Genomic DNA, 17,670 nt, shown 5'->3' with positions numbered 1-17,670 from the left:
AGTTTGCAGACAGAGGCCAACATGTGTTTTCTACCACATTATGGGAAACTGTTTCCACCCAAGAGTTAGCTAAGAGTTTAATCCTGCAATTAGTATGCTCTCTGCCCAGAAACTATCACTTGCAGCACGGCAAGACAGATGTATTTTGGATTAGAAAGAAATCTTTCCCACCACAGAGTAATACACAATTTATCAGATATAACTTGGGACAGTGGTTCATACTCCTCTGAAGCATCTCTGTGAGACAGAATATCAGAAAATTGTTATTTGTATTTCATTCCAATACAAAGTGGAGCCCATTCTCTCAGTCACTGTATAAACAAATACTAGGCAGTGACTGGAGTTCCTAACATTTTGTAATCTAAATAGACAAGTCTAACACAACTGTACAGGAAATACAAAGATATGGCAATGGAACATGATTTACCTGTGATCACAGAGTTGATTGGTTAAAATCCAATTGTTTGAATTCCTAGCTCAATAGTCTGTACTATGGTTGACCTTACTATTAGATGATGATTAGTTTCTTCTGATGAGTTTCATACATTTTCATCATTTTTGTTTGTATTTGGTGTTATTTCTTTATCAAAACTGCTCTACAGAGAATAAGCCCCGGGAGGAGCAGGAAGCTAGTTGCACTACTTACGTGGAAAAGAACAAAGCTATAATGTAAAAGATCTGTAATCAAGGTAAATTTAAATCTTTGTATTTCATAGCAAGCAGTTGCTCTTACTGGAATGTAATACATATATAGTATATTTGTTTAAAAAGTGTACCATCAAGGATTACTTTAAACAAAAATAGCAGCTGGCTTTGAAATTAACGAATATAATCTGTAACAGGTACATATATAAAGCATGATGTAATTCCTGGCATTCTTCTGTTGATATAGTATCTGAAAGTTGGGAAGAAAACATTAGAATCCAAGAAAGCAACACAAATTATTTGATTTTATGATTTTTTTCCCTGCAAGTAGATTAACAAACATTACAAACATGCCCTACACCTGTAAGATCTAGTTATATGGCAAGTAACTAGGGAATTACTCTGGTTTAAAATGAAATCTGCACATTGAATCAGTCTGAAAACAGCTGGCTTAGAAATCAGCCTGAGAATCAGAATAATCTGTGAGAGGTAGTTGTGTTAGTATTAAACATTTTTGCATGCTCAGTGCAGAAGATAGCCTCTGAGCTTTATGGATTAGGAAGTGGCTGGTATGGCTTTCTGAAACTGGGCTGCCTTGCTAAGAATGGAAAGCTCAGTTAAAATTTAATTGTGAGAAACCTATGTGAGCCCTTGTGATTTACTGCTGAGCAATGCAAATTCGTATTTTAAAAGGCAGAGTTTTCAGTCAAATTTGTGTCAAAATTTTTAGCAAATAAAGTTCTGGTCATTTCTGCAGCATGTAATTTCTTTTTGGGCAAGAGCTATATAGTGATATGTAAGTGTATCTGATAAGCAATAGAAAGGCAAATGAAAAAAAGAAACTGTTCTTTAATATGTCAAATGCATGTCAAATACAGATACAGTTGGTGGACTAACTAAAACATAAACTTTGGAAAGGTCTTTCTGGATACAGGGAATCAGTTCCTTATTACTGGAATTTTAATCTGATGATTGGACGGATGATTCGACTTTGTTAAATTGTACCTTGTTCAGGAGCAATCTACCAGCACCATGGCAGAGCAGGCGTTCACTTACTTCAGCATCTTTAGTTCCAATGTTAGTATGTGAATCCCATTTTTTTCAACACAGCTACTTTTAATCCATGCTTTTATATACGCTATTGCAACCTGACTATTGATGTTTTTTCCTTGAATTTTCCTTAAGATTAGGCCTGTAAAAATAATTAACATTACCTCAAAAAAAAAAAAAAAAAAAAAAAAAAAAAAAAAAAAAAAGAAAATTATAAGAGAAAATTGACTCAAGGAAAATCAACCAAAAAGCTAAAATAAAATGGAAACAAAACCTGTTAGTATGGAACAAATGTGCCCACACACAGACTTGCTCAAAATAACTGTATGAACTAAACCCAACTGTTATTTTGGTTCAGGTTGATTTTTTTTTGTTGTTCTTTTTCTTTCTTGATTTGCTGAGATTTTTGGGTTTGGGTTTTTTTTTTTTTTTCTTGGTTTGTGGGTCTTGTCTGTGTGTGTGTGTGCAGAGAAGCCGTAGGACCTCTGGCAATTAAAATGTAATCGTTCCTGTGGTGCAAATATTTACAACCAGTCTAAGGCCCTTTCAAATTGCCAGTGCAGTGTAAAGGAGACAGAGCAAAGCTGAAAATGAAGTCAGAGATAGCAAGACCAGAGGCAGCAAGGACTTTCATATTTTATATGGATTTTTAGGAGACAGCACTTGCCAATCGTATGAGTTAAAATAAGAGGAGTGGTTGAAGGGTTTGTACTGAAAAAGCAGATTGTTGAAAGCAGAAGAAATATATTAAATGAAAATCCACAAAAACAAATGGCAAAGGATAAAAGCTGAGGGGCTGTGTAGGAGGGACATGCAAATGGTGATCCCAGACATTTGGGGATGGAAAAATTCCATTAAACTAAGCACCTGCTGCTTAAGATTTGGGCTTCAAAATTACAAACCATGTCAGTAAAAGCATTTTGTTTTGCAGTTTAAAGGGCAACTGAAGGAAACAGTCAAAGTATTAAGAGAAGGAAAAAGAGAATGGGGAAACTTTTTATGAAACTGATATGTGCACATTTAAGTTAGGGTATTGGTTAGGCATGGCTGGTTTCAATTTGCTTATAATTTTTATTCCCCAGCTTTTCAATTGTCTTCTTGAGCAAAGAAGGGACTTTAGCTCAATTTAGTTTAGTAAGGAGGTAGGCAACCATTCTTTGGATGGCTTCCTAACCTCGTGCCTCATTCCTCTTCATGGATGTGTCTGATGTAAATTTCTGGTTGTTAATTCTACTAGCCTTTGTGGGGGAGGAGAGATGATTTCTGACTCTTTTGCCCACTTTAGGGTACAATACAAAACTGAAATCCTTCTGATGAAGTAAAGGCTGGCAAATGTTAGAAACCACAATAACTTTGATAGAGAACCAGCCTATACTTAAGTGACATTCACAAGCTTGCACTGGTGCACCTGCAGAACCAGCAACTATACTGAAGACTGTGTGGTTTGACATGGTTGTTTCTCCTGCCCATACTGATTTGATATTTGCAAGAAGATGAGTTGAATATAACATGTCAGGTATTGGCAGCAAACAATGGAAAACAAGAAAAACTGTTCCCAGCCCTCCACACTGAGACAGAATTGATCAAATTGTCACTTACAAATTACAAATCAATGGAAAAACCCAGCCTAATCTGCAGTGCGCTCTCTCTCTAACCCCATTTACAGACTCCAATTTAAGCACACTGCTTCCCTTTAAAGAATTTGAGATTAACCTTATGACTTATTCTAAATAGGAAATTGAAAAAAAAAAAAAAAAAAAGAAATGGCTGAAAAGAGTTATATGTCTAGAATTTTACTTTCCTCTGCTCAAGAAAGGATACTCTCTCTTCTTGTCTACTTTGAATACCAGATGTCTCTCCACAGTCAAACGGATTCATCCTGAAAGGGAAAGGTTTTCAAATGTCCTCGGCTTTTACAGGAAAATGGGCCCCTTTAAAGATGTCTCAAGTATGACAGTCAAAGAATCATCCCAGGTTGCACAGAGCTTTTCAAAACTCAGCCAGCATTTTTAGTAGCCTATGCCTTAAAGAGTCTGGGCACCTTACTCAAAAAGAGCTAAAAATGTAATTTGCAGTTCTTCAAGTAATTCAAAACAAAGTATCAAATCCCTTCCCGTCTTCCTTTGCCAGGCTAAGTCCCTATGCACTAGAACTAGCCTCATTCTGCTACACAGGGGACAGCAGAAGTAAGTGGAGGGTGGAGTGGGAGAGCTTTTGGAAGAATGATCAGGCTGTGCACAGTGCTCAGCCCTACTTAATCATAGGTGCCTTGCTTGAAAATTGTTTTTCACATATTTCCATGGTGTTCAAACATAGAGTTACCTGGCTCTCATCTGTGCTGAAGAATTTCAACCTACAGAATTTCCTTGGCTGTGCTGCAACTGATGGCTTTTCCCATTGTTTTAATACTCACTCCGAAGATATTTATTTTGTATCACTAACCAGGGAAGAAAGTATTAACTGACTGTTGAATTTTCCAAATGTGGAGGTTTATATTCCTGTGTATTGTGGCCACAGAAGAACAACCTGAAGACATAGAATAAAGGAGCATGACAATATCCATACAGCACATGACAGACACATGATTTGACATCTAACTAAATGTCTAGTCTTTGCTTTTAAAAATAATATACTCCTTCTGAGAGTTAAGCCTTTGAACAATCACTTCCTCAATACATGATTGTTGGGGAAAAAAATAATCAATGTAAAAGTCTTAAAAAGTGACTGGAAGCAGTTCTGCTACAGGTGGACTGAGGAAGGCTTTCATTTCTCAGTTTCTTTCTCTTGATGGGCTAATATGGATGTTGTAAGACATTAATCATCCTATATAAATGAATAAGTAACCTGTACTAAGTTGGTTGTGGTGAGGTTAGGGAACTTAAGCAAAGCAATTTGGTAGACTGTTCCTGCCACAAACCAATTGCCATCCAGTTCACTTTCTATTTTGGCTGCCAACCGTTGCTGTCAAAGGGGATGTTACAGTGGGGTCTAATACTATCAGACAGAATTTCCAGAATAGGACTGTGCAACAAACACCTTTGGTTTTGAAAAGAGACTTAAAGCATGATGGGAGCCATCAAAAATAATAATTTTAACGTAAATTCCCATTACAAGGTGTACTGCAAAGAGCTGGTCTGCTCTTTAGAGGCATAAAAAAGGGACATAGAAAATTATTTATCTTCTGCAAAATAATCTGTGCTGTGTTCTGATGTTCAGGCTTACAGAAGGGTACAGAAATAACTGCAGAAATACTTAAAGGACAAGCCACAGAAGAATGTTCCCTAGGAGCTGGAATATCAGGCTTGTGAACCTTGTCAGGGCATTTGGGAACAAGAAATGCATTTTCAAAAGTTTCTTAGGAGAGCTTTTTGAATATTCTTTTGAATTTGTGTTAATGGAAGGCCCAAATGTTTTTAATTTTTAGTTATTTACACCAGTTGTTTGGAGAAAGCTTAAAGCCTCCTATCCTGAAAAAGTGCCCCTTGAGTAAGCAAGACAAATTATACCCAGACTTTGGATTAGGCTGTGCATGTCCTTCAGTGTGCATTGTCTTGCATCCCTGAATTATCAGCTTCGTGTATCTGGGCTTCAGCTGGTTGCCTAAAGAAAAGCTCATCTGCAAAGAAGAGCTCATCTGCTCCCACTCTGATGATGTACAGCTGGCTAAGAGGATTACTTTTTGGGTCTCTGAAGAGCCAAGGAATCTAACTTATAGCTGGAGACAGGACACAGGAAAGGACAAATTGGTGCACTGAGGAGATACAAACACTTTCTGGGTTGGCTGGCGTGTCTTATTCCAACATGCAGGCTCACACTAACCACAAGGCATGGGACTCGGAAATAGTTTTCACCAGGCTCAGTAGGAGAGCATCCAGGAGCTGCTTGCCTTCCTGTTCAGCTGGGGGCATGATTCACCTTTCAGATCATGCGAGTGTGTTGCAACTAGGCAATGCTCTGTCCTTACAAGAGGCTCATTTTAGGTGGCTTTTTGTTTTTTCTTGTTCCATGCGTGTAAACATACTTCTGTAATTACTCTCCATACGACACCGTAGTTAAGGCCTTTGGGCTTACAGTAAAGATGCAACATGAAACTATATGCGTCTTGACCTTCTAAGTATCACAGGAGATTCAGATAGGCCATTTTAACCCCAGACCTGTTGGGGTGGAAACAGTTTTGCTTATGGGCATTTAAGAAATTAATGTTTTTTGCTCAGATCATATTATGATCTGACCTCCTGTGTAGTACAAGTTCAGCTTCACTCTGTAATTTCTGCATTAGGTACACAACCTGTGGTTAACCAGCATCCTGTGGTGGGATTATGTATTGCATTTTATATATGACTTGAGACAAATTATGTTTTTAGCTTGGATTCTCAGTAGTTTAGTCTTGTGTCTGCAGGATTTTCCTTTTAGAGTTTTGCAGGGATTCTGCCAGCAAGTTGTCTTTGCCATGTAGTTCTTCAGCTCCTTCCTGCAAGAACAATAAGAAACCCCTAGAACACACCTTCCACAGTACTCTAGAAAAGATACTTAAAAGAAGTTCTGGAACTAAATAGCATTTTCCTTCAAACTTATATCCTTGATAAACTCTATGTATAATCCTTATTATGACCTGAACTATCCTCATATCCTTTAAGCCTTCTACAATATATGCTAGATGTATCTGACAGAGCTGTGTCTGTACTTACTGGTAAGCCATTTGCGGCCAAACAGAATATATAACAATTGCATTCTTTGGGGTTTTTTTCTGAGTGTCATCAGGGCAGTAATTTGGGCACCTATCCTTCAGCAGTTACCATTTTTCACAACACTGTTAAGAACTTTATTTACCTTGGGATTTCTATACTTTTGTCAAGATTGACAGATTCAGAAGTTACTGTGTGTGGCAGGGACAAGGCAAACAAACAGATGATTAGAAAGACAGCACACACACATAAACTTGTTTCCTTAGGAAATGGAGCTACAGATTATTGCCTAGGGAATTTATGGTTCTTTAAAATTGCTACCTCTGTGTATTCTTACTGGTCATCTTCCTTCCTGTCTTTCTTTAAATCCTCTCTTGAAGTCTTTGGGGATTTCAGGAAGGAGTGGGACCATGTGAGTCTATACAAAAAGTTGGGACAAATTTTCAGCATTGTGAGATGATACATGTGGGAAGAAGTAGACACCACCATACTGCAACTTTTTTTAAAGCTTTTGGGTGCCAAGAGTCCTATCACAAAATTGTCCTACTCAGATAGAACAATTATGTGGGATTACTTTCAAATATGCAACCAGAGTGACTGATAAATTATTTCCTTTACTCCAGCAGTCATGTAATATTAATTAGGTACAGTTAGTATTGTGTCTCTTGGAAAATGTAAAGAGTTATATAAATGTTGAGTGGGATTTACACTCATTATATCCAAGATGTTGGTTGATAGGAAATACATTAAATGTTTTTTAATGCATTTCTTTACATGCAGCTTCAGGTGAGAAAGTACTTTTATAAATGTACTTAGCAAAGGATTTTCAGAATTGTGTAGGGGATGTTTTGAATGCCTAAGTGTTGGTTTAAAAGTGGTCTCATTTTTAAACACCCATCATGGCTATCACAGATTATATGTATTTACCCTCTGCCTGTCAAGTCATTCTTCTCACAATGCTTCTGTTTTAAAATTCTTGACTTGTGTGCAGTTGGACTCTCCTCATACCTCTTCCACAGAAGTCAGAATTGTCCAAAGGAGAAAAGGTGGCTTGTAGATATTGCTAATATTGATGCTATTTACTGCCCTACTGATTTTACTGTTTAGTATTTACTGATGATTTATATTTGTGTTCCTATAGCACCTAGAGCAAGGTTTACTTTTTTTATTACCATTTTCAAGCTGGTCCATCCTCTCCAGTCTCAGTTACTGATTCCTACTAATCCTGCCAAAGTTTTCCACCATCTCAGCTGTGCTGGATGCCAGGTGAACACTTTATGTGACTGTGCTCTAAGTGGGGGAGGAAGTGGAAGCAGCAGTAAGGAAGGAGGAGCAAGACTTTGAATATTATTTCCTTAATTACTTTTTTTCCCAATCTATTATGAGTTGTTCTTAAAAGGTAGATCACCTGGTCTAATGTAATGCAAAAAGAAATATTTTTCCCAGCAATTAAATAGATTCCCAAAAAGTCTCCCATGCTCCTAAACTTTCAGATCTCTGGTAAGAAAAAGAAAAATATGAGAATTTTCCAGTTGAGATGGAGCAGGTCATTAATTCTGGAGATTACTTTGAAGCCTGTGTGCACTACTCATACTAGTAAGAACTGTATCATGAGCTTTTTTGTCTTGTGTACTTTTCTGCTTTGACTTTCATCAAGGGGAAGAAGTCTGGTGAAAAATGGTGTAGCCAAACTGTGCTGTGCTGTGTGCTTGGGCACACCATCTTCTCAGCTGGGAATAACAGATTGACAGAAGTCATGGCTGAGACCAATGGGAAGAAACCATACACTCAAAATGCAGTTGCCCTGGTCTACTCCTCATATCATATCCCTGCACACATCATTTCCAACACCTATATATTCTTCATAGTAGCCATGAAGTCCCTCTCATGGACCTATTTTGTATTGCTTTCCTTTTCATTGCCTTAGAAGTCACTGCTTCTTTCCTGCTGATCTCCTTCAGGCTGGTTTCATAACCAGATGATTGCATGCTCCAAACACTTGATCTGTAGCATATAAGGGATCTGCGTGCAAGTGTGTTGGCTCTGGGCCATCGTTCTTAACTGTTGATGATATTTCATTGGAATTGCAAAACTGCTGTGTAGCAACACCATGTTATTGAAAGAGGCATACATGTTTGTTTTGTGTGGTGGGTTGACCCTGGCTGCACACTAGCTACCCGCCATAGCTGCTCTAGCACTCACCTCCTCTGCTGGTCAGGGGAAGGGGTTGAGATAAGGACACAGAAAAATCAGTGTCATCATAAAACAAACTCAACTTGGGGAATAATTAATCTATTTCCCATCAAGTCACAGTAGGATAATGAGAAATAAAACTGTATCTGAAGAACAGCTTCTCCCTACCCTTCTCTTCTTCCTGGCCTTAACTTTACTCCTGATTCTCTACCTTCTCTCCCACCATGGTGCAGGGGGTTGGGAAATGATGGGTTGTGAACAGTTCATCACAAATTTCTGCTGCTCCTTCCTCCTTAGTGGGAGGACTCACACTCTTCCCTGTTCCAGTGTGGGGTTCTTACGGGATAGAGTCCTCTACAAACTTCTCCAACACAAATCCTTCCCAGAGGCTATAGTTCTTAATGAACTGCTCCCAGGTGGGTCCCTTCCACGGTTTGAAGCCCTTCAAATGGTCTGCTACAGTGTGGAAGTCCAGAGGGTCACAGGTCCCGCTAACAAACCTGCATGGGCTCCTTTTTCCACCAGTCCACAGGTCCCACCGGGAGCCTGCGCCAGTGTGGGTTTCCAACGGGGTCACAGCCTCCTTCAGGCTGCTCTGGCTTGGGGTTCTCCAGAGGCTGCAGGCTGGTCTCTGCTGCATCATGAATCCCCATGGGCTGCAGGGGCACACCATGCTCACCATGGTCTTCACTATGGGCTGCAGGGGAATCTCTGCTCTGATACCTGGAGCACCTCCTTCCCCTCCTTCCTCAGCGAACATGGCATCTGCAGAGCTATTTCTCTCACACTTCTATCTTTTGGTTACTGTTCTGCAGGTTTTTTCCCATTCTTGAATATGTAGTCCCAGAGCTGCTATCACCACTGTCCCTGACTGGCTTGTCCTTGTTCATCAGTGAGTCTGTCTTAGAGCTGGCTGGCATTGGCTTCATTGGATATAGGGAAAATTTCCTGCAGCTGCCAGAAGCTGCCCCTGTAGCCAAAACCTTGCAATGCAAACCAAATACTGTTTTTTTTCATGTGATTCCTACATCTGTATAAATTACACTGTATACTAGGGTAGAACTAACTAGCAAGTGGTGCTATGTTTCTCATTGCTCTTTTTTTGCAAAGGTAGATGATATGTTTCAAGCAGAATGTATACTTACCTATTAGCTCAAATTTTCCCTTTTTTCCCTTGTCCCACTTGAATAATAACAAATAATCATAACTTTTCTCCTGAGCCTGGCTGTCCTCAGGCCTGATTTTGTCTACATAGTTTGAGAGTTAGATTGCTTCAATATGCTCTAACCTGTGCTGTAGAAAATGTGTTTTCCGGTGGTTGCTGTACAATGCTGGAGGAATGCTATTTGTCAGGACAAAACAAAGATTACTACTTTTACCCACTTTTATATACTATGCTTTGCTCATTTAATGGAATTCAAATCCAACTTTAATTTCTGCTGCATATAGAGTGAAAATGACTTTGTTTCTGCAGCCCCAAATCTCAGCAATGCCCAGAGACATGTTCCAAAGACTGCTGTGTATTTCATCTGTTTAGGGTGAGTATTCAAAGGCATCTCATTCTTGCAGGAAGGATCCTTCTGGACCTGTTTCAGTGGTTGTATCTCATTTTTCTCTTTTGCTTTAATGTGTTTGGTATGTCTTTAACTAATAGTTCAGTGTGATGCTTAACAGTGCCATTGTAGATAGGCCCCAAAGAAAAAGAATTTTTTGTAATGAGGCTCAGTTCAAGCATTCAAGATGTCTTGGTAAAATTGTCATTGTGGTTACAGTTGATAAAAATTTTGATTTATTGTCACACTATTAATTCTTGTAGGTTATGTGGTGTGCACAGCATGTATTTTAGCAATGTGTCAAAATCCAAGTGATGATAATAATAACAAAATATTAGCTTAGAATTTAAATGTGGTGAAAGCGCTCTTTGCTTTACTGTCAGTGATGATCATAGCAAAAAGAGAAACAGACTCCTTTTAATTTAACAGTACAAAGGTAAATTACAGCTACCACTCATTCTTTCATTATTTTTTTCAGGTGACAATAAATGCCCCCTTAACTTCATGCCTGAATTAAGTATGTCCTGCTGACAGCAAGGATGCACAGATGACCATCATCTTACACCCTCTCACCAGGCACCCTTCTTCTACCGCAGCAAAAGCCCGTTTGACATCTGCAAGGCTCCTGTAACTCACCCACATGCAAATGCTTTTGACCTTAATTAAAGCAGTTCATCTCTCTCTGCCTCTAGGGATGGTTTCCTCATAAGGCAGTTGTGTTTAATTAGCATTTGCATAGCATTCTGCTGGTTGCTTTCCTGGCACATTGTTCAGTAGGAGCGTGGGATTGCTGAAGCCTGACTGGCAAGCTTTGCACCCTCCTAATTGACACAGAAGCCAAGTAGAAGTTACACAAGGAATGAACAGAGAATCGTTAATGATGGATCATTAGCAAGTAGCTCCTTTGAATGAATGTAGATAACTTTATAACTCTATCAAAGTGAAAAGTAGCGTGATGAATTATGCATCAAACAATAAAAGCTCAAGGAAGACCCTGGTTTTATAATTGCTGTGCAATTTTCCAGCTTGCTCTAGTTTGTAAGATTAATTTTCTTTCGGAAGCATGAAGCATTCTGTCTGTTGCACACAATGTCAATTTTGGTTTTCTCTCTTTAGAGAATTTATTCTGTGTCTTTCAATATCACTGCAAAAACTCCCAGGGTTTGAGATCTATAATTTTTTATGTTAGCAAAGATTTGCACAAGCAATGAAAAGTCTATAGGTACTAAACCTTTGAGGGTTTGCTGATTTCTTGCTGTAAAGAGTTCCCAGATACACACACCTGAAATAAGATTGCTTTGTATCTTTTCTTTTTAGTAGAAATTGCATAATAGTTCTGTGACTATGCTGAATTTCTAGACTAATAAATCTCTAAAGGGCATTTTTACTTTGAAATTATTGTCACACAAGCATTTCAGCTGGCACAGAGATCATTCCTGTGGCTTGCACTAGTGCCAGTTCTGCCCTCCAAGGGCTCCTACTCACTCCTAAGAAGAGGAATTAATTCAAATATTGCCCAGTGATGTCACCTTTTCCTTTAATATGTACTGATCTCTCACTGAAGTTTTCCTCTGAAAACTCAGCGTGTTTGAAGTGAGTAGAATCAGAGGAACAAGTTAATAGAAAACTTATCCCTGATGTGAGCTGTTTCTTAGCTTTCATATTATATTGGGTGAAAGGGTCTGTGAGAGATCTAATCCATCAGCAAGCTCCAGGGATAGACTGTGGGATCAACTATTCTAGAATAAATCTCCTTTCTAAAGTCTTTCTAAAGACTGGATTGATACAAACTCCGCAGCCTCCTACCATGGCTTGTTTCAGCATTTTGCTACCCCTACCATTATAAAAGTTTATTTTTTGTTTCCTACAGTTTCCTTTGTTGCAATTTAAGTCAAGTATTTCTAATCATGGACATGGAAAAGGATTTCTTTCCCCCTTCCAGGAAGTTTCCATGGATTTTGGGGGGTGTGGTTAGGGTTTATTTTAGTGGTAGTGGTGGGGTTTTTATACATTTTTGAAAACAGTTTTGAAGTTGTTTTTCTCTAGCCTTTCTCTTTAGGTCCATGATCCCACTTGGTTAAATCTGTCATGTTTCCTGTGAAAATTTCAGTTGCTGTCTTATGGAAGATCTCAGGTGTTCCAGATGGCTGTGCAGTGGGGGCCTCCCACCAGACACTGTTCCAGCTGTGACTTGCCAGCTCTAAGTAGAGCAAAAATGTGTCCTGCAGGCATCGCTCTTGTTTGTACACCCCTGTATGATGCTTGCCTTTTTCACAACAGCATGATGTTGTTGACTCATCTTCACATTATGAACTAGAATAACCCCTAACTATTCCTACTTTCCTGTTTGTCCCCTGCCCTGTATTTATGTAATGAAACATAATTCCTTCCCCTTGACAGTATTGAATTTCACCCTCTTTTATCAGAGCTCTTTTATCACCCTCTTTTATTTATTTCTCCAATGTAGCCGGGTCATTGTAAAATGTGCTTCACAGGAAGTTTTAGCTTTTGAAGTCCTCAGAAAGCTGAGCAGGTAAGATCTGAGTTCCATCAGCCATCCAGGTAAAAATAAACTGGTAAGCGCTTCATACTGAACAGATTCCTCTGGAGCTCACTTAAAATGTTCTGTTTTAGAAGATCCCAAGAAGCAATTCTCTGAATATGATTTCCCTTTCAGTACTGCACCTGGCTTTGGATTTATCTAGACCTTGTTTCTTTAGTCAGTTTATGGAAAATAGCAGAGACTTTTCTGTCTGAAAGTCAAATCTTGATTTGGTGTCCTATGGGTTGAAGAGTGTGCTGGTCTTGTCTGGGGTTGAGGCAATTTTTTTTACAGTGGCTGTATGGGACTGTGTTTCATATTTGTGCTGAATAATATAGAGATTTTTAAAAATTGTTGAGCAGGGCTTTCCCAAAACCTTTCCTGCTTCTCATATTGCCACGCTGCAAGACTGGGGGCACATGAGAGACTGAGAGGAGACACAACCAGGACAGGTGACCCCAGCTGACCAGAGAACATTCCAGATTATATGACATCAAGCTCTGTATATAAAGTGGGGTAAAGAAGGATGAAGGGAGAAACTTTTGGAGTTTTGGCATTTGTCTTCCCAAGTCACTGTTACATGGCCCTGCTCCCCTGGAGGTGGCTGAACACCTGCCTCCCTATGGGAAGTAGAGAATTCTTGTTGTTTGTGTGCAAGGCTTTTGCTTTCCCTATTAAACTGTCTCTATCTCGACCTGTCAGTTTTCAACCTTTACCTGTTCTGATTGTCCCTCTGATCCCACTGGTGGGGGACTGAACAAATGGCTGTGTGGGACTTGGCTGCTGGCTGGAATTAAGCCATGACAAAGGGTCATCTTACCTGGCTTGATGTCTGGGTGGTAAAGGTCCCCATCTAGGGCACTTGTCTACCCTTTCCTCTATGGAGAAACACAGGTGATTGCAATCCATCTGGCCAGGTTTACTCATTTACCAGTGTCTTAGAAGACACTGTAAGTGTGTACTTCCATCTTCAGTGTCTCCAGAGTGTCTAAGGAACTAAACTTCTACATCTAGATTATTGATATCTAAATTTAGATGGAATGTCTCTCCCCTCCAGCCCTTTTCCTGGTAGAAAGACAAGAGATCACACACACAATTTGATCTGAAGAGGTACATGCTGGCTGTTACTCATTTGCTGAGTATTTTCATTGTGATTATTTTATCAAGTATTGAATGGAACTTGAAGTTAAATTATTTGGTCTGCAATTCCCCAATTGTAACTCCTTTCCTTTTTAAACTCAGAAACCATATATAGAGTCCTGGAATCATCTGGGTTGGAAAAGACCTGTAAGATCATCAAATCCAACCATTAGTCTTTCCAGGAGCATACTTGTCAGAAATGTACCAAATCAGCTTGAAAAATACTGTTTTTCTAGGCAACTTTTGTCTTATTTTGTCCTTCCTGGAGGTGGATATTTTACAGTGTTAAACATTTGATTACAGTTCACAAAGACTGGCAAAAAATAATAAAATTACATGTTTTGGCATGCTGATTGACCTTTGCCAGCATCTCTCCTCAAATAAATAGTAGCTTCCAGTAGTAAATTTACCAATTCATGCTGTAGTTCACTTCCCTTGCTGGTCAATATTCTATTTCTTCAGAAATAAAACAAATACTGTTCTGGTTTTTGAAATGTTCTATGTATTTCTTCACATTTCAAAGTAAAGCTGTAGTTTCATAGACAAAGATATAATGAAATATAACCTTTTTTGTAAATTCTTTTAATGATGTAATAAAAAACATTACTATTAATAGACGAATCCTTTTGCCAATAGCAAATAGGTTTTTCAGTTTTGTATTAAAGAAGAGTTTTAATTAGCAGTTAAGGAAACTATTGCCTTCTCTTTCCCCATGAGGCAGGTAATCTTTCACTGAGTGCATACCTCACTTCTGATCCCAGCACAAATTTGTGGCTCATTCTCCTTTCTGAGTCTGGTAGTAAGGGTATAGCTATTTGTCTGCAGGGAGCTACACTGAAATCAGTTCACTGTAGAGCACCACTAAAACATGAGATCTGACTACCTGCAATAGAAGACTTCTTATCATTGCCATCTTCCACATTTTCACTTTTGAAATTATTCCTGCCAGAGTAAATAAATCATTGTTGATTTTCTTATGGCTATTGATACTTGTATTTTTGATAAAACATGTAAGCCAAACTGAGGAATACCATGTCTGTGCATGCTGTCAGTTCTGTGTCACTGCAGGATAATGGAGCACACTGCAGAGGTACTTGAGCTGCTGCTGGCCGGAGATGGTGCTACCCATTGTCCTTGCACCGCTCTGACATCAGTAAAAGTGTGTTAACGTGACATTGAATTGTGTCCTAATACTTGTGCTGCCTAGGGTTGTAGAAATATGGGGATTTCTGCATTGCAGCCTGAGTGGGCTGGGCATTGCTGTTCAGGTAGTACAGAGTGGGAGACTGGTGACATAATATGACTCAAAGCACCCTGATATACATATCACTGGAAAAAATGGGAAGATTTTCATAACGCTGGGTGACTATCCAGTAATTCTGCATTTGAGTGAACTATTTAAAACTGGTTTATTGGTATATTATTGCAAACTGGAATCTTTTTTTAGTCTGTAATTTCAGAATATAACATTTCTATGGTAATGACTGCGATTAGAACTGGTGTGAAAATGAGGTACTTTCCTTTAAACTAACAAATCAATATAAATATGGGTAGTGACTCTGGAAAATAATTTCCCTCCTATTTGGTTTTTTTTTTTTCAGGACCAGGTGTCAGATACAGTGACTTTGCTGTGTCACATGCAAAACCACCTCCACTTGTTGGACAACACACAGTGGAGATACTGAAGAGTGTGCTGGGGTATGAGGATGACGCTATAGAAGAACTGCTTTGCACTGGTGCTGTGGCTCAGCATGAGGTCAGATAAGGAACATTAGCTACATTCTTTCACACTGAGTTCACATTACTTTGTCCTCTCTTTGCTCCCTTCAGTTTCCCTAATGGGACTCAAAGAGAAGACATAATTTAATTCCTAATTTTCTTCCATGTGTGTTTGTATGATTTTAACACTGATGTATCAAATAAACAATCTCATTCTGCCTGAGTGAAAGATTTTCTTGAGGGGGTTGGGAATAAATGTAATTATACAGTCCTGTGTGACTACTCATCCTCTCTACTTCACATGGAAAATGGAGTCCTTATAATTACAGTAATTGCCTAAACATTTGTCCTCAGAAAGACATGATGTTAGTGGAAAGAAGCAGAAGCTTTAAAATCTTTATACTGGACTCTCCATTCAGAGAAAGCTGCTTTGTGTCTTAATAGAAAGTAATTTATTTACAAATTGGTAGCTGATCTGATTGATTTTGAACAGAATTATGCATCATGAAAACTTTGTTCATCTCTATTTTAGATCAAAAGTAGAGTAACCATTGCAAATTTTTCCTCTATTCCATGGAATTCCAAATTACTAATATATCTCTACGTTACATTGCATAGTCATGACAATCTCAACATGTTAGCAGAAAGAAGCTGAAATTGGAACAGTTCTTCAGTTATCAAAAATACCTGTTCCAAGACCAGCTGAAAAACAAACTGTGGCTCAATAGACTTCTGTAATTTTGTTCAGAAAGGTTCAGGGTACTCTTCATTAAACACTAGTTCACAGAAAACCACATGCTTAATGTTGAATACTAAACTTGTCTGATGGTTCTGTGGGTAGGTACTGATCTCTGTCTCTGACTCTAGTTACCATCCAAACCATCTTCATAATGAAGAAAGTACAGGTTGAAATCTGTACCAAATTTTTGACTCAGTCCAACCTCCATGATTAAAATCTGGTGAGAGTTGACAGATCTTCCTCAAATTTCATAATACCATATCCTTCAGCAGGGTCGCTCTTGAGAGTAAGGCACCATGCAGTGGAAGAAGGTGGAAGAATTTGATCCATGAGAAATAATAAAGAAAATATTAGAGGAGAGCCCTTTCTTCTCTATAAACCAATTTGGCAGTTCTTCACTTACAGAAGACATCACAGGCTCCTCTAGGATAGTATATAATTTACAGCTAAAGTAAACTCAGTGTATGGGAAGGGTTTAACCTTTGTTGTGTGCACACTGGGAGTGAGGCAAAGCCTTTCTATACCTAGAACTGAATAAAACTAAAATTGACGCTCAACACAATATCCATGTTTCTCTCAAAGTATCAGAAACAGGCCTGGCATTATAACTAGCTTGTCACTTTGTTTCCACTCTAACAAACAAGATTCTCTGTATTACATTTGAACTTCACAACTCTGTATTACCTTCTGGGGGAAGAAAAGAGGTTATTATATAATCAAATTGCAGTGGAACCCCACTGTGGTTGCTTATTTTTGAAGCCCAGTGTTTTGGTTCATTTGTTTGCTTGTTTTCTCTTTTTTTGTGTTCTTCTAATTTTTTTTTTTTCTGCACTGCATTCCTGGCACAAAGCACCATACTTTATCCATGTGCAAAAGACATCATGAGATCCTGGAAAAGTGATTTCTAAAATAAAAATAGAAATAAGTCTGAATTGAGAATTGGGACACTGTAGGGGAAGAACTGAAACTGAATTGGAAAAGATTTTGATATAGTCCACCTTCCTTTTAATCTAAGGGGAACATCCCCTTTTTAATGAGAAAAGCAGAAATTTGAATTCTGCTTTATATAAAGTGGATTATCTGATATTGAACTAAACTTTGTTTACTAATGAAAAACACGATCAGATAACATTCAGAAATAAATTTTCTGGGTTTACTTTCCAAAGGGTTCTTTTCTTCACATTTCTAAGAATCACAAACACAAGGTATACTAAAATATTGCTTAGTTTTGTTAAAGGATTTCTAAAAAAATCAAGATTTTTTTCCTGTGCTTTTCCAAGATGGAAATAGCTAATCACCATATCCTTAGCTAATTGGCAGAGCTGCTTTGACTTTAACGTGGTAATAGTGGTTTAAATAAGCTGAATATTGGGCTTTAAACTCCATAAAGTATTTTGTGCAGAG

General features: G+C 38.5%; 1 protein-coding gene across 1 annotated transcript in view; it reads left to right on the top strand.

Moving 5' to 3' along the window:
* SUGCT (succinyl-CoA:glutarate-CoA transferase) overlaps positions 1 to 15,688 on the top strand; it is a 323,796-nt gene extending 308,108 nt beyond the window's left edge. The window contains exon 14 of the mRNA XM_053997992.1: positions 15,410 to 15,688. Coding sequence (XP_053853967.1) covers positions 15,410 to 15,573 — 164 coding nt within the window. The 3' untranslated portion in view covers positions 15,574 to 15,688. The remainder of the gene's footprint in view (positions 1 to 15,409) is intronic.
* Positions 15,689 to 17,670: the final 1,982 nt, after the last annotated feature.

This window comes from Vidua macroura, chromosome 1 (assembly GCF_024509145.1).
Source record: "Vidua macroura isolate BioBank_ID:100142 chromosome 1, ASM2450914v1, whole genome shotgun sequence".
NCBI classification, from domain to species: Eukaryota; Metazoa; Chordata; class Aves; order Passeriformes; family Viduidae; genus Vidua; species Vidua macroura.
The sequence above is the reverse complement of the archived record's forward strand: the minus strand, read 5'-3'. Positions and strand labels throughout refer to the sequence as shown.